General features: G+C 37.2%; 1 protein-coding gene across 1 annotated transcript; it reads left to right on the top strand.

The window, feature by feature from the left end:
- The first annotated feature begins 251 nt into the window (after window positions 1-251).
- Window positions 252-19,855, top strand: LOC103723745 (vacuolar protein sorting-associated protein 41 homolog). The gene is made up of 19 exons (XM_039115404.1): window positions 252-746; window positions 3,521-3,790; window positions 3,897-4,076; window positions 4,901-5,161; window positions 7,508-7,640; window positions 7,749-7,839; window positions 10,271-10,373; window positions 11,305-11,408; window positions 11,483-11,576; window positions 11,688-11,843; window positions 11,934-11,996; window positions 12,318-12,383; window positions 15,250-15,450; window positions 18,164-18,241; window positions 18,324-18,443; window positions 18,567-18,647; window positions 18,750-18,835; window positions 19,200-19,281; window positions 19,375-19,855. Exons 1-19 carry the CDS (start codon window positions 393-395, stop codon window positions 19,735-19,737), a joined length of 2,886 nt encoding a protein of 961 aa, XP_038971332.1. The 5' UTR covers window positions 252-392; the 3' UTR covers window positions 19,738-19,855.
- The last annotated feature ends 32 nt before the right edge of the window (window positions 19,856-19,887 follow it).

Below are 19,887 nucleotides of genomic sequence, written 5' to 3'. Positions count from 1 at the left end.
TATATTTTTATATTTTATTTTTTCATATATTTTAAAATAAATCTGGTCCCTTGGTCGATAGGACCTCACCCGAGCTAGCGAGTTTTTCTTTTTGTTTTAAATATAATTTTAAAATAAAATCCAGTGGGCCTAGTTGAGTCTGATCAGAAACTCTGCCTTTCCACCGGCTTAGCAAGAAAATTCCGCGAGAGCACCAGAAACCAAATCATCATCTTAACTGAAGGAAACGGACATCCAGAGAGAACAGAGACGGGGCGAGAAGGGCTTTTCTGGCTTCGATCCCTCTACTTGTCGTGTTATTTAAAGAGGCAGAGTCCATCAGCTCGGCGACTGCCCGTGCGAAAAGAATCAGCGTACGTTTGAAACGACGAACGAGCCGTGTTCGCCCCTTTATGAGAATTGAAGAGCTAAAATCCAAAAGAGGGGGAAAGGAGGACTGGGCCGCCACTCGAATCGGCGCCAGCCAGATCTCGCCGGCGATCATGGCCTCCGACCAGCCTTTGGAGAACGGCGTCGATGGCGACGACGAGAGAGAGGAAGACGAGGAGGAGGAGGAAGAAGAGGAGGACGGGGAAGAAGAAGAGGAGGAGGAGGAGGAGCCGAGGCTCAAGTACCAGAGATTAGGAGGCAGCGTGCCGTCTCTCCTCTCGACCGATGCAGCGTCCTCCATCGCCATCGCGGAGCGGATGATAGCGCTTGGAACCCATGATGGCACCGTCCACATCCTTGATTTCCAGGGCAATCAGGTCTCTCTCTCTCTCTCTCTCTCTCTCTCTCTCTCTCTCTCTCTCTCTCTCTCTCTCTCTCCTTTTAAAATTCCCCTTTTCTTGGGGTGTTATTGATGATTTTGATTGGAAGAATTGGAAGAATTCTTGGTTACAAACCCAAGCCTGAGAAATTAGCTAAAGAAGTTTGTTAGTGATCAAAATTCGAATTCTGATCATCTGGATCCGCTTAGAATCTTGTTTCATAACCACGAGATCTTTTTTCAAGAAACGTAGAATTTTATGAAGCGCTCGATCATGAAGCTGTTCGAGTCGCGGTGAGGATTTTTTAGTGGCAAAAAAAAACCTTTTTCTTTTCTTTTCTAGAAGGACATGCTAGTCTATTTATTGATGCTAACAGAATTTGTTTAGATGGTTGAAATCTTTGCGGATTAATGCATGAATTCAAATCTTTAATGAAGCTGGAGGTTTCCTTGAACATTAGGTTTTGCAACTTGTTGGCTGCCTATCCAGACCTCAATTTAGTACTTAGGTGTTACGTCTTCTGAAGTTCTGCTGCTGACAATTCTTTTGTAAGAGTAAGATGAATACGGATGAATATCCAATTGTGAATGTTTTCTTCATGGCTACAAAATAGGTATCTGCAACAGTTTTTTTCTATGCGTTGGGATGATTTTAGGATCAGATGGAGGCCACCAAGGGTAGCAGGATCAGGTTGAACATTGCACAAGTATCATCAAAGTTATCATGAAGCTTTTTACAAACCAACAAAGCATTATTAAGGTACAGGATGTGGGGGTGATTTGCATCTTCATTGAAGGTGATTCGCCTATAATTATTTTACATCTAGAACACATCGCAGCACCACGATGGAGGGCTCATTGTGCATTTTAGACTTGTCCATTAAGCTTTAGATGTTCCCTAGTATAGATGGCTTATTAAACATAGAAACAAACTAGTTACACAAACACATGAATTGCAAAGTTGAGTTGGTTGCAACCTTCCTGTCGAAAATATGCTTATATGTAATGCCACTAGCTCTTAAAGATCTATTAAAAAGACCTTCATAGTAAAAGCCCATTTTTGCCTCCAGTCTACATGTCTCTTGCTGCAAATATCTTCTTTCCCAATTTTGTTCCAGGATTTTTTTTAAAATTTTCTTATTGGGGTTCTTATGTATCTTCTTTTGTCTTTATATTGTAGTTATGAATAAGTGTTCCAGTGAAAGTAGATGTACTCTATTTGTTTGGCTTTCTAGCCACAGGGTTAGGATTGGTTATTTAGAGATGCGGTAACAATGATCATAGAAAGTGTTTAACGATTGCTTTATGATGCTATTGGGTTGGATTATAGAATTCTAGTTTTAGCCATAGGTTGGTTTTGGGGAATACTAATAAGAATTGCATTCTGTATTGGCATAGGTGTCTTCCTATGTGAGATTCCATTGGACTTTGATGAGTCTTTTTGGTAGCTAGCTCACCAGTTTCAGAACCTTGTTTCGACTTTTATACTGCTTTTTGAATGAAGGTTTCCCCCTTATACCACTACTTTATCAAGACTTGTCTCAGTTAAAAAAATAAATATGGTAGTCGTTGTTTTATAGAAAGGCTTGTTAGGTGCTTCCTTTACCACCCCCTCCCCCATTTTGGTTCAAGAGCTTGACATGATGACATCCTTGCACTTAGATCAATGTTTGTTATTTGCTCTATTACTTGCCTTTGCTCTTGCTTTCACAAACACCACCAATCTACCTAACAAATTGTAACCTAAAAATAGGGATATGAACAAGATGACCCTCTGGGCCTAGCTTCGTATTGTTTTGGGCTGGGTTACGTGGTTGTGCATGTTCGAAATTTTATGTGCTCTGAGCAAACTCAGCTATAGACATTGCTAGCTAAAAGCAACTCCTTTTGTGAGTTAAGGAGACTCCTCTTGGGACTCAAAAACTTAGGCTGCCTAATCCTATCCTAGGCTTGTTAATACAGGTAGGCTTGTTACTGCAGCATTAGGGCTTGTTTGGATGGTGGAAGATCCTATTGGTTTGATGAGATCTCCACGGAAAGATTTTGCTTTGAATATATGGTGAAAGAGGAGTGAAAATAAAGGGGTTTAGAGAGATAGAGGCAACTGAGAACAGAACTAATTCATGCTTTTTAGGATTACATATGTTGTCTTTTAGAAGGGATTAACTATGCTCGCAAATAGGAATAAGAGTTCCCCTTTCGCCATATTTTCAAAGAGACATTCGAGGAAGATATTGTTGACCGATAGGTTCTTTTGGATGTCCAAAGAGGCCCTTAGTCTTTAGGAAGAGAAATTCATAAGCTTTTGAAGCCTCAAGAGCAATAATCAAGTTAATTTTTTATCCTTATTTTTGTTCTTTTTTTTAGCATTTATTTGTCCTTTGTGGAGCTGCAACAATTGGTTTTTTTTTGGGCTTTTGCTAAATCCATCAAAATAATGTTGCATGATGAGCTTTTAAGATCCTCTAGAAATTTGTAAAAGGTTGAGTTAGTGAATGTGTTAAGATGAAACATACTGTAATGGATTTTTTCTCCAGCTTTGGAACTGATTTAGGTGTGCGACAAACATAAAAATGGTTTGTTCCTGACAAATGGAAGCAACATCAATTGGAGTTAAATGTTTTGGAAAAGTTTTGAAAATAAAGCGCACAGCATATGGTTTCAGATTGTTCGTAGCCTTACTTCCTTCTAGAGCACTTCCTATCATTTCTTGTAACATTTAATAGGTAATGTGCTATTTATTTGAATCCACTACTTGGTTTCTCTGTTCAGGTTAAAGAATTTGCTGCTCATGCAGCTACTGTCAATGACCTTTGCTTTGATGTGGAAGGCGAATATATTGGCAGCTGCTCAGATGATGGTACCGTGGTCATATATGGTCTCTTTACGGATGAAAGATTAAAATTTGAGTATTATCGTCCAATGAAAACCATAGCTCTAGACCCTGATTATTCAAGAAAATCATCTAGAAGATTTGTTGCTGGTGGTTTAGCTGGCCAACTTTTTTTAAATACAAAGAACTGGCTAGGCTTCAGCAAACAGGTTTGTCTGGTTTTCTAAAGTTCCTATACAAGAAATATGGTAATTTTAGGAATTTAATGTCCAATACTGTTTTGTTTATTGTGCAATTTACTTTTTCCTTTCTTAGGTTCTACATGACGGTGAAGGTCCAATACATGCTGTGAAGTGGAGGACAAGTCTTATTGCTTGGGCTAATGATGCAGGGGTGAAGGTTTATGACATGGCAAATAATCAACGCATCGCATTTATTGAGAGGCCACGAGGAAGCCCACGACCTGAGCTTTTACTTCCTCACTTAGTTTGGCAGGTCAGTTGGAAGTTGTCATATGAACCAACTCAGTTCTGCATTAGATGTAGTCTGGTTCAAGTACTTCATATGAAAAAGTGAGGGATGCTGTCCGTTTTATTAGGCTCAACATTTTACCCTTTTAAACATATTGAGGTGCTACAAGTTTCAAGATAATATATTTGCTGAGCAAAATTCTGGTCACCAGTTCTGATATATATATATATTTTTTGAAAGGTGACAGGGTAAAATCAACATGGAATTTTGAGTAATCATAAGTTCCTCCTGTAATAAAACCCATACTAGATATCATGTTTCGGAAATATAGTCCATCGGGTATGAATTGTTGATTATTGATAATTTGGGTCAGAGCTAACTTTATGTTAAATACTCAGCTAATATGTGAAGGTTGGTATAAATTAGTTCTGTATTTCTTGTAGGACCCCTAAAGTATCTGGGAGTTAGAGTACCATGCAGAAAAGTTTGAGAAACAATATATTAGGTAAAGTCTGATTTCTATTACTTTTGGAGTTCTAATTAATGAACTCACACTGCAAATTCCAAAAGAGGACTTTACTTCAGCAATTGTGGGTTTTTTGGGTGTTTAATAAATTATGGTTGCTTGCAGCAATAAGAATACATGCTATTCTTCTCTTAATCCTTGTCTGCTATGTTATTGCATGATGTCTATGTTCTTTGCTTGTAAGAGCAATTACTTATGCTAGGAATAGCTTATTTCTGAGAAGGTTTGCAACAGTTCTTTTCCTCCTTTCTATTATCTATTCTATCAATTATATCTGTAGAATTGCTGTATTTTGTGGTGACAACTGCTTTAACTTATTTAGGATGACACTCTCTTGGTAATTGGCTGGGGAACATGCGTAAAGATTGCAGCTATTAGAACCAATCCGCCTCGTGGAGCCAATGGAATACAAAAGAATATGACCATATCAACCACAAAGTATGTGGATATTGTGGCATCATTTCAGACTAGCTACTATCTATCTGGTATTGCACCCTATGGTGATGCTTTAGTCATTCTAGCATACATTCATGAGGAGGAGAATGGAGAGAAAGAATTTAGTAGCACCATTTCGTCACGCCAGGTGAGTTCCTTCAAACTTGAAAGAATGATCCTGAGACCTAGAGTACAAGTCTATCAACAATACTATTATAATTTCCTCAATGTTTTTAAACTAGATACTGCCCTATTTTTCACGGATTGTGGCTTTATGATGTTATATTGACGGCACATTGAGATTCATGTATGATGTGATATTGTAAGTGTTTTCATGGCATGAGTTACATTTATTATATTCTTATCATTCTGTTATGCCCTCATGTTTGATCTCTTGCTTTCTCTGTTTTGAGAGCATCTTTTTCATTTGGGTAAAGTGCATCCCTGCTGAGGTCCAATCTTGTTATTTGCGTTATGCTAGTTGCATCAAAATTACAGCTAGATACTAACAGCAGCCTCGTATATTCGAGAACAATTGATTCTGGTGGACTCATCATTTCAAATTGTAGCTGATTTCATTCTTATCATGATAAATTGCATATATGATCTCTATGGAGTATGAGTACCGTATTGTCAACTAAAATGGCACAACAGCTATAAACTGAGAACTGTAGCAAACAAATACATTCTGATCTTGATCTGGCCAGTTCTTGTACTTTCTGAAATCTTCTCAAATCCAAGCTTTGAAATGTCCTAGGTGAACTGCAAGCATTGAACTTGAATGATGAAAGGAGATGTGATTAGTTCAGTAGGTTGCATGGTATGCTCTTTATGTATATTGCTTTGACAAAGTATAGCCAGAAGAAGTATTAGATATATGCAAGGTACGCGGTACCGATGTACCGGTGGGCATCGGTACCGGTACGGTACCGAACCAAATGGAGCCGAACCAGCACTGTACCAATGGGGCTAAAAACAAAAAAAATTTGGAGCTGGTGCGGTACCGATTCGGTACGAGCCGGTACGGATCGGTACGGGCCGGTACGGTTCGGTACCAAAATATGTAGTTGTACCGTACCGGTAGGGTCCGGTACCGATATGTACCGGCCGGTACCGGCCCGTACTGACCGATACGGCAAACCATGGATATATGCGAACTAAAAAATATATTTAAAATATTAAATGTCAAATGGACCTAACCATATCAATGAACAGTCTTCATATTTGGATCAAATGGATCTCCTAAATCGTTATAGGACTTTCTGTTTTAACTTTTCCAAATCTCTGATAATGTATCTCTAGCTTTTGGTAAAAAGGTTTGGAACTGCTGGAACTGGTCCAAGAACCATGAATACCTTGATAGATACAAGGGCCAAAACCAACCTCCTTGGGGACATTTTCAGGCCTTGTTGAGACTGTATAATACCACCACTATCTCTAATAGTCCCATCATCATTATAACCTTAGTCATCACTAGAACAGGGCATCCTGCTCTGTGATGGATAGTATTAATTTCCTTATCATCTGTGAACATGTCATTCAGAACATCCAAAGGATCCTTTCGGGTAGTTGGATACCTTTCCAAAGAAATTTTACCATGTACAACATTGCCACGTCCTTGCCGTTGGCATGAATTTGTCATCAGCCTCTGAAACTTATCACTATTGATCACCATTGTCATCAGTGGCATTATTGTGACTGGTGACCAGAAATAGTGGGGCTCTTTAGGGAGCCCTGCATTCTCCATTGGTCTCTTACATATCCTCAATCCCTATGCCAAATTTCATGAGGCCCTGCTTAGTCACACTTTGAATTGACTGAACACTTGCATCATCTTTGTCCTATATGATGTCAACATCCTTTAGGGTGGTAGTAACAATCTAATTATGCCTCTCATGTTATTTGCTACAATCTCAGTCACATGTGGCAATGGACAATGTGTATGTTTCAGATAACCACCCAGTACATTGCATATTTTTCATAATATATTATTTTGTATGGACAATGTTGTAGATGCTTGCTACCTCATCTTTTATACAGCTCCAATATGTGCTTGTGAACCTAACTCCCACAATTCTAGTCAAGATACCAATTACTGAGGGAAAAAAATTAAATATTAGCCATTATTTACAAGAGAACTATGAAAAAAAATTAATCTGACCTCCCATGACCATTTCTATGATGATGCCACAATAAAAATTAAGAACAAGTAAATACACTAGCAATAGACTCTAGATCCTTTCATAGATATATACATTGCTTACCTCAGACCTTTTTCCATATATGCATGCAAATCTTATTCATATCAGTTATAAATTTCCTTATTGCTCTACTGTTCAGAAATTGAATTTGGAGAGGTAGGAACCCCTTCCTAAAAGGTTTATTTTATTTAACTTTTTATGCTTCTATTGAAGACGTATTTAGTCATTATAAAATACTCACGCAGAGAACAATTAGATTTGTCATCCTTAACATGCACAAAATTTTAATGCAGGGAACTGGACAGAGACCAGAAGTACATATTGTCACATGGAAAAATGATGAACTTACAACAGATGCTCTACCTGTGCATGGCTATGAGCATTACAAGGCGAAGGATTATGCCCTTGCACATGCCCCTTTTACAGGTTTTCAACATCTCATATTGCTCAGTACAGATGAGGCCTTCAATCATCAAAAATTAATTGTTCTTGCCAGCAGCACTAACTTAAATTTACTTGTGCATTTGAATGTAGGAAGCAGCTATGCAGGTGGCCAGTGGGCTGCTGGCGATGAGCCTTTGTATTACATTGTATCTCCCAAGGATGTTGTGGTTGCAAAGCCTAGGTTTGTGATTATTTAGTAAGACACACACACACACACACTACCTATACTTCAGGGACATTTGGCTTTTATGCTGTATAAAATGTTACTGAATTTGAGAGTTTAGTGCCTTGAACTCTTTGTTTCTTTCTTTAGGGAAAAAATCCAAATCTTTACTAGATTATATAGTTGGAAAACAGATTTGACACTAAAATGTATCACTACACATGATATATGCATGTCCTTACATATATCATACCTATGATTAGATTAAATTACTAGCTTTGTTGAATAATATTTTCTACCTCTTTCATCTAAATGATAATGGATAATATATTATCATCGAATATGATTTTACTTTTTTGATGAAATGGGTGTTGAGATAGGCTGTCATGAAGTACAGAATGAGAAAATTGTAACTAAAAATGGAATTCAAAAGTGAAACTTTGGAAGAATGTTGCTTCATTTGCAGTTCTGCAATGATTCAGCAGTTGGGGAATAGCAGGCCAATAGGCTGAGATCCCATTGCGACATACATATATAAAACTCGACTATATAGCCCATGTAAATAAAAATTGCAAATAACATGTACATCAAAAACTTCAAAACTCCCTTGATCTTATGATTGTTAAAACGGAAGTTGGCCTATCAGTTTGTATCAATATCTTGTGAAAAGGAATGCAGGTTTCTGGCAGATTGGATTCATTTAAGCAGTTCAGTGAATTATGAAGTGTCAGCTGATGTAGCAATTGATGTTGAAGTATTTTATCATAATGAGTTAAGGTGAAGTCCACGTCAGAGAAAATATAAAGATGACTGCTTGTTGTAGTATGAGTTATCAGAATATACTTGACATTGAAGATGAAATTCTTCTCAATATCTTATTTTTTTACTATTTTATAGGAGGAAGGGTAAGGGAGGGAAAATGAAGAAGCTAATAGCAGAACACCATTTGGTGGAATTGTCAATTTCTGTTAACATCACTCAAAGAGCTCCAGCAAAGAGGCAGAAGAGAAGATAAAATTATGGTCCATTTGTTTGGGGAATATGTATCACATAGAGAAAGGAGCACTAAAGGTCTTTCTTACTATGTGTATCACATGCAGAAGCTGGTCAAATAGATGAGACAACCTACGACCTAACATGTTGGAAGCACCATTTATTAGGTTATGTTGTTGTCAGACAACGGCAAAAGTGTAGGAGGAGGTGGGGGAGCGGGTAGGATTGCTGTCCTTGATTATATTTTCAATTTGTTTTCTTTATATGCCAAGAGTCCAATTATCCTTGTCCCATAAAGGTTACTTTGCTAGCAAAGAGAAGCAGGAAAAATTCATGGGAAGTTTCTTGTGGATGGGATTCTTGGTTGGGGCATGGATCCACTCTTTTGATAAACAAATTATGAGGTGTCTTCATATAGTTGCAGCCACTTGTGGTCATACGAAGAGTCGTGATTCATTGAACACAATTTCTGTTATTCAAGAAAATATAGGAAGCCAGCCCACATCATATCTCATGTATGCATGACTCTACTTGCCCATCATCAAACACGATCTCCTCCCAAACTACTTTCTGAAACATACGACTTGTTTGATGTGATGTTTCGCCATTTAGTAGGATTGTGTTGCTGTTGGAGGAGTATCATGCAAAAAGAGTGGAGTCAAGATTTCTTTTCATAAATCTCATGTTGATGTGACAGAAATACTAAAACCGGTTATGACAACATGTTTGAGCTTATGGACAGCTAGGTAGGGGCATTTTACATTTTCTAGAGGGTGTAGAAGTGTATGAGGGGCTTGCATGTTGACCTCCTATGCCCTAATATATATGAATCTTCTTGTTTATCTAGTGATAAGGGCATCTACGAGTAGTTGTCTTGACAATGCAGTGACAATAATCACTCTTCGCAGATTCTCTGTAGTAGCCTCATTGTTAAAAATCTAGTTACCATGCAAATCTTAATTTACCTTGAAACTACATCACAATCTAGAATTATTTTCTGAAAGTAAAAAGAAAAATAGAGGGATGGCAAACTCAATTGCTAGCTGTTATGTAGTTTAACTATTGTATCAGGGTCATCCAATTGAGAGTTTTTATCTATTATAACCGAGAAACCTGTTATTTCTAGCTACATATTTTTAACTTCAAAATGTTCGAGTTTAGGGTGTTCATAATTTTTACCGGTTATCCTGCTTTAAAATTATTGTCTATCATGACAAGTTCATGCTTTGTTTATGAATTTATAAAGCTGCAAACAAGATTCGCCGTACCGGTGCCGTACTAGCATAGGCGTACCGAGTGTCCGTACGGTACGGTATGTGATATGTCAGGCATACCGACACTGGCATACGGGTATCGGTACCCACCGATATTGGTACGGTACGCCCGGTACCGACCAGTACAGCATACCATGGCTGCAAACTTGGTGTTAATAAAGATTTTGTGCAATTATTATTAGAGATGCTGAAGATCATATATCTTGGCTTCTTCAACATGGTTGGCATGAAAAAGCATTAGCTGCAGTTGAAGCAGGACAAGGACGGACTGAGCTTCTTGATGAGGTACACTCCATTAACAATTTTGTTATCATTTTATATTTCCTCTGATTCTGTTGCGACTAGCTAAATGCAAACAAAATCATATGACATTTCTATGTATTCGTATGCTAAAAGACCGGAATGAATTTATCCAATGCTTGAAAATACCTTCTTTCTATTTGAAGGAACTGCATTCACATTATGTTTAGGTAAATTTTATCACCTTTTATGTGAATCGGTTTTGAATTTGATTGTAGCATGAATTGTAGGCACTTAATGTTATTCCGTTGTACGAATTATTTTAGCTTTTCAAATCTATTTTGCTGCGATGAAAGAGAAGTAATTAGTTGTTATATGACATCAATATCTTTGGAAATTGTAGCCAAGCATGTATATAAATAAAGGACTGTGAATTATCATTCCTTTTAATGCCTAAACCTACAACTAGACTAATGCAATGGATATGACTCAATAGCTAGATTTTTGAAAGAACCTTTTTAATCAATGTATATGTCAATGGTTGGCATACATGTCATGCACATATTTACCTTCAACTATAAATCACTATGTATCACATTGCAAAATGTAAACATCTCATAATACTTGTTCTTCAGAAGAAAGTGCTAAAACTAAATTGTTCTCTTGCAAGTTGTAGTAACATGATATTTTTCTGTGGCAGTCATCCTTTTTTATGAAGCCTTTTCCTTCGACTTTGAATGCCTCCTTTGAGAAGCTATGTGTATACTTGATTTTTTCACATCCAATTTTCATTCAAGTCCCTCTTTATTTAGTAGTTCCCCCTCTTTTATCACCTCGAGGCATCTTTCAAATGTTCAAGTGTAAAGTTTTATACTTTCTTGCCGTCTTATGTAACATAGTTCCATTGTTCATATATTAGACCCCATGTGCACTCTCCATTTAGTGACAGGTTTATTGATAATGCTTTACATGTCAGGTGGGATCTAGATACCTTGATCATTTAATTGTTGAAAGAAAATATGCAGAAGCTGCTTCATTGTGTCCTAAGTTACTACGTGGATCTGCTTCAGCCTGGGAGAGGTTTGAAAAAGTCCTACATTTGAATGCTATACATTTAAAATTCTGTATCGTAATCAGATCTTTTTTTTTGATAGATGGGTTTTCCACTTTGCTCATCTCCGCCAGCTGCCTGTTTTGGTTCCTTACATGCCTACAGAAAATCCACGGCTGCGTGATACACTTTATGAGGTCTGTAGATCAGGTCGCATGGATATGGGACTTAATTTCATGATTCCATAATTGCTATGCACTATCAATTTAGGTAAATCTGATCTTAATTACATTACATGTGTCATGCAGGTTGCCCTTGTTGCTTTGGCTACTAGTCCATCGTTTCACCGGCTTCTCTTGTCAACTGTTAAATCATGGTCAACTACATTATATTCAGCATCAACTGTTATCTCAGCTATTGAACCTCAGCTTAATACCTCCTCCATGACTGATTCACTAAAAGAGGTTATTTTCTTTATTATTTTTAAATTAAAGTAGATATCTCGTTCTTATATTGGCTACTTCTAAGTGACTCTGCCTTTATTCTTGCAACAGGCATTAGGTGAACTATACATAATTGATACTCAGTATGAGAAGGCTTTTTCATTATATGCTGATGTAAGTGTTTCATTCTATACTTTTGTGTATTGAAATTGATATAACCAATATATAAAGTCTCTATACCAGTACGTTACCAGTATTGTATGGTGGTACAACAAATATGAGATATGGTACCATGTATCGGCATGGTAGGCTGCTGAGAGCATGCTGGTACTGGTACCTTACCTGTACAGTATGGTAATTCAGTCCATGGATATGATAATTGCACTTTTAAGGGTGTGCAATAGAGGAAGAATCTGAAAGTTCATGCTGCGTTCTTTCATGATCATGTGTTATCTAGCTTGACATAACTGTTTATAGCTTTCCAATTTTTTCCAGCTGATGAAGCCTGAGATATTTGACTTTGTTGAGAAACATAGCTTGCACGATGCCATTCATGATAAGGTATGCCTTTTGTCCTGCTAGATCCAATGAAAGATTCCATAATGAAATCAGTTCCGTACTGGATATCTTGGAGTAACATTTCATTTATATGTTCTTTTGTGTTATAGCCTATGCTCTGAGGCCAAGTTTGCTTATGCAAATACATAGTTTTAATCAGAGTTGATACTTTGTAATCATTAAAGGAACGAAAAAGCTCTCAAAATGTTGCATTTGGTATCAAATGGTTGGGACTTAGTTTTGTTCTTTCTGCTCTGGTCTCAAAACTAGCCCTTTTATTCTATTTCTTCTTGCATGGGGCTGAAACATTACCCATATGCATTTTCTACAGTGCATCAGTAAGATATGCATTTTGTGCATGCATTTACTAGGACATAGTTTTCAAATATTTCTAGTGTCAACTAGAGTAAGGTAATAATCAAATTTAGGCCTTAGGAGTTGAACTAATGGGTTCACAAAGTAGGCTTTCTATAGTGAGAAGAGAGCTTAGAAGGTCAGATAGTATTAATTGGTAAGTGTAGTGGAGCATAATGATTGGTTTGTCTGAAATACTTTGTAAAAGGAAATAGATCTAGTGTTACAATGGGGAACATTAATTACTCCAAACCTTACTGCTTGCTAATGAAAAATTGGCCTTTGCTTTTCTGTCTAGGTTTGAAGAATTGTATATACAAGTCATGTTAGATTTTAAGATGAAGTAAAATTATTTTTTCTTCAATGTTTAAACTGGTTGAATTATGTTATTTGGGGGGGAGGGCGAGAGGAGTTTGGCCCTTCAGGAAGAAGATGTACTTGGAATCTTGGAGGGTAAGTTCCCAAAATCACTAAAGTCAAAATTGAAAATGGAAATGGAGTTAAGGCTCTAGTCAAATTTGATGACCAAGAGGCATAGTGTGATTGGATTTATATCTTGGATTATGTCACAAAAGAAGAGAGATAGATTATGACATCTTATATAGGAGGAGATTTGTTCAAATGTACAGAAGTGCTCTTAGATTTTATATGATTGATGAATGAGGTGGTAATTGTTTGCATCACATCCTAACTCTCGAGGATCACAGTACATGTGGCAGCTCTAAAGTGGAACCTGATGGGGCTCTTAGATTTTGAGCTAAGGCTTAAAGTGTCACCTAGATGGCCGATAAAAGGAATAGACCAAGGTGAGTGAGTATTGCATAAGGAGAGTTGATCGAATCGGTTTTAAAGATACCTTCAAGTATAAAAGACCGTGCTATATGCCGACTAAAAAGAGATGGCTAACACAAGCCATGACAAGATATGTTGTGTAGATGTTAACAACAAGTCAGGGTCGATAAAGTATGTTGATTGGTCTGACAGAAGGCACGAGATTAGGATGTTCCGATGGACATGGAATAGTGAGAGGACAGCTAGCGTCAATTATCAGAACTACCAAGCATGGAGGCCAGACATGGGTAGCAACCATCAGAGTAAGCGCTTACTATCTCTTAGTATAAATAAGTGGAATTGTACTTTGTAAAAGATCTTTTGACATCCAACATATCAATGAATTCTATATTATCTTAGCTTTTCTTTATCATGCACTTTACTTTCTAACAGGATTCTATCTTAGGAGTAGTGTTAATTTTGATTTCTCCTACTGTAGCCCAGGGCTACAACGTATCCCAATCCGTCTTCCTCAAACAATGGTGTCATGGTGGTGAAAGTCTATGTCAAGGCACCTGGACCCATGCTGCTCTTGTATCCTCTCTTCGATTATCCTCTTTCTAGCTTTTCTAACGTTGATGGCACGCCCATGCACCTATCTACCTAGTGTCATTGGATTTGTTACCCTTTTTGTCAGCCAACGAGTTTCTTGGCACACCAGATGGGACAGAAAGGGCAAATAGTAACTTAAGGGAATTTATACAATCACATTAATGTCCACAATGCTACACATTTAAGAATGTGGAGTAATAGGAGGGTTCCATGTAAGGAAAGATTGAGGGATGAACATTATATTGTTTAGATGGATATGCTGTAAATTTTGAAGTATATGGTGGGAAATGGCTGCGTTGGAATTGGTGTTGGAGCTTCACCAATTAAGGACAAATTGATTAAAAGTGCTAAAATGGTATGACCGTGGGACCAGTCCCCATTATAACTAAGTTATTAGATTTGTATGAAGGGCTAGATGGCCAAGGCCTAAGGTAACGCAGTGATAAAAAACTGGAAAAGCTTGCTGTGACACCAGAAGTGAGCAATAATTGTAATAGTTGGCAGAAAAGGATTCATAAGGCTAACCTCAAATAGTTGGAATATTCCTTGGTTGTTATGTTTTCAGTTGTTTTGAGCTCATCATTTTCTGAATACTTGAGATGGTTGTTTACTGAAGGAAAGACGTCAAAAAGTTTTTTGAGTTCTAGCTCTAACACCGGTATCATGTCATGCCATCCGCTGTAGATAATCATTTTTATGTAAAATATCTATGAGAAATTCTGGACTTTTGTTAGATTACGACTTGCAGACACTGTCAAAACAAGATAACATGATAAATTTTAGGGCTTTGTTCATTTTGGGTGGTCAAGTTAATGTACTACTTTTTCTAATAAAAAAAGCTTAAGCAGAATCCAGGTATTTGGGAGACATGAATCCTTATAATACTCTTTTTCCAAGTTTCAATATCCTTTCAGTTGTTACATTATCATGCAGGGATAGTGGATGTTGTTAAACCCTTAGGTTGTTGGCATTTTTACTGATTGGTGAAATAAAATGGAAATTCACCTTATGACATAGCCATTTGTGTGATAATTAAAATTGTTCTGCTCGATATTTGTTCCTTGAAAGTTCTTGTTCTTTGTTTGGTACTTGTATGCTTGCTAGTTATTAACTGTTCTTGTCCATTCTACAGGTTGTCCAGCTGATGATGCTGGACAGTAAAAGAGCTGTGTCTCTATTGATTCAACATCGTGATATAATAACCCCTTCTGAAGTTGTTGGACAACTGCTGCATGCCAGTAAAAAGTGTGATAATAGATTTTTCCTGCATTTATACCTGCATTCACTGTTTGACATCGACTCAGAAGGAGGGAAGGAATTCCATGATTTGCAGGTATTTCTTCTTTTTCTTAATTATTTTTGTTGCATAACTAGCAGCGACCACTCTGCACATTTTATCTTTTTTACTGATTCGTAAAAATTCAAAAGGAAAACAGTCCGCCAATTTCCTTCTGGTATAATTATCTTGCACATCCAATCTTTTTCTATCTGAGTTGGGAAATAAAAAAGAAATTTAGGACATCCTTTATAGTTTAAACTTCATAAAAGGAATTTTCAGGTATATTGTGATCTAGTGAAGAGTGACGTACAGTGTGTATTTAAAGAACTATGAGAGAGCGAGGTACTGAGTGTATTTAAAGAATTATGAGGAACATTGGTCTCGACAGGTCAATGAGATTTTTAACATGTCTTTAGTGTATTTAAAAATTGTTTCGTTAGTGCAACGGTTACTCTGGTGTTCAAGAAAATACAAGATGGCAATTTGATGGCAAATAAGTGTCTGGATCACTGGATGAAGCACTGTATGCTCAGTGAAAGTTGCAAAGTCAAATATGGAAAGGAGTGTAATTGATTTTATTGGAGTCCTTTGTAGTTTACAATTAAATGTCTAAGCTGATTTCCAAATATATGAGTTAAGATGTGGCTTATGCTCATTTTTGATAACTAATGGCCTTTTTAAAGGTGTCCTTCGTCTACCTGTATTTTGGTAATAGAGGGAGAACATGCTTGATGATCTCTAAGATCAACAAAAACTACTATTGCTTACATTGGAGAAGCACGTAAGTCTAGTGCTGTTTTCTCATTTATTTTCTTTATAGAAAAATGCATAGTCATATATTTATAATATGAGGCAGAAAGGTTCAAATAAGTCAGTTTCAAAAAGAGTTCATCTCTCAACTTCTGCTAGAATGAAAATTCTACTAATTAGTCACATACTATTATGTGTCATACTACATGCTTCCTTCAAAGCATGTTTCATTGTTCTTTAGTCCTGTGCTAAATTCGAGGTCAATCTTGATATTCTAAATGATCAGGGGTCTATGTGGCATTTGAGAATATATTTTCTATAACTGAAGCAGGTAGCTGGCCAACCTGAAAATTGGCTGCTAACTTGTTTTGGGTATTATAGGGGGTCTGATAGTTTTTAGAGAAACATCCAAATTCTAAATGGCTTGTTTGACAAGGCCACTAAAGTGTCAAGGTTATATTTCTGGGAGAATTTATTTGGTAAATAACCCTTTGTTATTAATATCCACAACTTATAATGCTCAATAAATATGGGATTCTTCTGTTTTGGTTTCAATAAAAGCAGACAAGGGGATGCTGTAAAGTCTAGCAAATTACCACTCCTAGGTTTTGAGTGATATTAGTGATAGAATTTGTTATGACTCGAGTTTTTCTTGTTAAGCAACTGCCCTCAAAAGGGCCATGGTTGAGGGATTTTTTGGTCAAGGAGAAGTGCTTGTTAGGATATCTACAACTTATTGAGGCTTGACATGGTGGAAAATTTTTTGATGATTGTTTCTTGAAAGAAGATATGGAAAGTTATATGATTGTTTATTTTAGAGCAACATGAATACATTTTTTTCTGGCCAAAATTTTGAATGCAGCATTTGTTACCTGCCAAGTAAATTATTTCTCTTTGATCCATCTTTTAGGTGCATAAACCATGAGAGAAGTTGGCAAGTGAGTGTAAGATTTGGTGATTTATGGAACAATTAATGTAAATATGTATTTGTTTCCCACATGAACTGTGTCGATTAAGTTTTCCAGAAGTCACTTATAATATTATTTTACAGGGAATCAGAAAAACTAAGAGTGCGCTTGGAAATGCAATTGCTCTTTGCTTTTTCAGTAAGAGGAAACGAGTAACTCTAGGCTCAAGCATGTTTGATATATCAGTTTTTATTTCCTATTCTAAAGGACATTTTTGGAATTTTCGAGATATTCCAGAAAATGTTTTCTTTCATTTTTTTTTGTTTGCAAAATTAAAACTGCTGCCACAACTTCACCACTACCACCACTGCTACGGCAACGATGATCACCACCACCCTGTTCATTGCTACCAGCCATTTGTCATTGCTGGAAACCACCAACAACCTGCCAGTGCCAATACCACCATTGCTACTGACCACTACCTCTAGACCCATGATCTACCATCACCAACCACCCTGCAGTTACTGCTACCACCATTGTCACCATAATGCTGCCAATGCCACCATTTCTACCAGCATCAACGGTACTCTACTATTTGCTTCAGAAACTGAAAACGGTTCAACTACTAAACATGTATCCTGTAAATGGAAAACTGGAAACAAAATGAAAACAACCAGCTTGTCTCTTGTTGTAAAATATGCAAGGATGGCAGATGCAACCAAAATTTCATGATTTTTGTTATGTATGAAGAGTCTGGGCTTTCTATCTTTGACTTGAGCAATTCCCTTTTGAATACTTTATAGACTCCTTTTGCTTCCACTAATTTTGCTGAGGTGGTAATGGTTTAATGGATAATTAATCAAAGTCCAGAGAATAGTTTCCAAGTCAGGGTTCTCTTCGTTTGAGTTCGACCTTACAGTTCTTGATTCTGTGTCTCCTAATAAATTGGTTCTTCATGCTGTAGAATGAGAAAAATTGTTCTGATGTAGAATCACATTCACTAGCGATTTATGCACCCATTTGTTTTTATGTAGTAAATCTTGATGTGTTCATCTTGTTCTTTTCTTTTGATACAATGTGCGGATATTATTTCACTCCCTTGTCTGTAGGTAGAGCTTTACACTGAATACGAGCCACGAATGCTACTCCCATTTCTTCATAGCAGTCATCATTATAAGCTTGAGAAGGTTCAGAATCAACTAGTTCTTTGCACAATTGTAATTTATTTGTTTTAGGAAAACCATAAAATGACTTATTGCTACTTGTCAGGCTTATGAAATTTGTGTTAGAAAAGATCTTGTAAGAGAGCAGGCATTTATCCTTGCAAGGATGGGAAATGCCAGACAAGCGCTTGCAGTTTACATAAATAAGTTGGAAGATATAGAGGAGGTATGCACATCCAGCCATTTTCCAAAGACATTTTCCCTTCTGGCAGAGCCCTTTTCTTTCACAACAGCATCTCCCAATACCGAATTAGCTGAAGATAAATGACAAGCATTGTTACTCTTGCAGGCTGTGGATTTCATAAGTACGCAGCGTGATGATGATCTATGGGAGGAGCTAATCAAGCAATGTCTCCATAAGCCTGAAATGGTACACCGAAAGAACAAAACTAATTTAAACACTAGAGTTACATTATCGTCTGGTCTCAACCTGCATGGTGCATGTGGATAATCTGTTTTCAATAACTCTCAGGTCGGGATGTTGTTGGAGCACACTGTTGGTAATCTTGATCCTCTGTATATTGTCAGTATGGTGCCCAATGGATTAAAGATACCGCGGTGAGCATCAAATTATATTATTGTGTATTATATTCAACTGTTTTAACTTGTCATGATATCTTTTTTCTTGATATTTTCCTTCTGAACTTGTGTGTGATGAATTTGATGCCCTTCTAAAATTTCCTTGTCCATTTTTGCTAAGTGTTGCCTGCGTGGGAGGTTAAGCTCTCTCTCTCTCTCTCTCTCTGTGTGTGTGTGTGTGTGTGTGTGTGTGTGTTTGTCTCTCTCTCTCTCTCTATGCTGCTCCCATACCACCCGGATGAACAATGGATCTACCTGTTTGAAAGTTTTTTTTAGTACCTCATATTTTTTGTTAGCTTTCCTTTCAAAAAGGCATAATTTTCGTTCTACTGGATCCTTACAGGTTAAGAGATCGCCTTGTCAAAATCATCACTGATTATCGAACAGAAACCTCTCTTAGACATGGATGTAACGATATCCTCAAGGTCAACTTTATTTTCTGTTTTCTTGCTCGGCTTGAACATGTTCTTCTCTCTTTCACTTTCTCATGTCTCTGATTATCTAAGAAATTTCTACAGGCTGACTGTGTCAACCTTTTGATCAAGTATTACAAAGAGGCTCGACGGGCCATCTACTTGGGCAGTATGGAAGAAGAAACACGTGGGAAGAGGGAAAATGAGGCTTCTGCTCCAACAATTGAGAGAGTAGCAAATGCAAGAATGGTGGTAATTCAATCCATAACAAGGGGCAATGGGAGGTGTTGCTTGTGCTTTGATCCTTTGTCCATACAAAATGTCAATGTCGTCGTGTTCTTTTGTTGCCATGCATATCATGTCCCCTGTCTCCAGGATGGCTCAGATTCTGTGGGCAATGTATCTAATAATGATGATGATGGTGGATCCCGAATGCGTTGCGTTTTATGCACTACTGCTGGTGGGTAAACATTTGACTGTGATGTGGATGTGTTTTTCAGTGAGATTTTTTTTTTTTTGCGCCCATTTGGCATCTTGTATATCAATATTAATATATAAAAATTTCTCAATGCATTAGTTTTGCCAATTGTGATTGTTCCAATTGTTCCTTATAAAAAG

Source organism: Phoenix dactylifera, chromosome 18 (genome assembly GCF_009389715.1).
Source record: "Phoenix dactylifera cultivar Barhee BC4 chromosome 18, palm_55x_up_171113_PBpolish2nd_filt_p, whole genome shotgun sequence".
NCBI classification, from domain to species: domain Eukaryota; kingdom Viridiplantae; phylum Streptophyta; class Magnoliopsida; order Arecales; family Arecaceae; genus Phoenix; species Phoenix dactylifera.
The sequence above is the reverse complement of the archived record's forward strand: the minus strand, read 5'-3'. Positions and strand labels throughout refer to the sequence as shown.

Coding starts and splice junctions, on each gene's coding strand:
- LOC103723745 (XM_039115404.1), top strand. CDS start 393: ATGAGAATTGAAGAGCTAAAATCCAAAAGAGGGGGAAAGGAGGACTGG. Junction 18,242..18,323: donor ATCATTATAAGCTTGAGAAG/GTTCAGAATCAA, acceptor GCTACTTGTCAG/GCTTATGAAATTTGTGTTAG. Junction 18,836..19,199: donor AATGGATTAAAGATACCGCG/GTGAGCATCAAA, acceptor GGATCCTTACAG/GTTAAGAGATCGCCTTGTCA.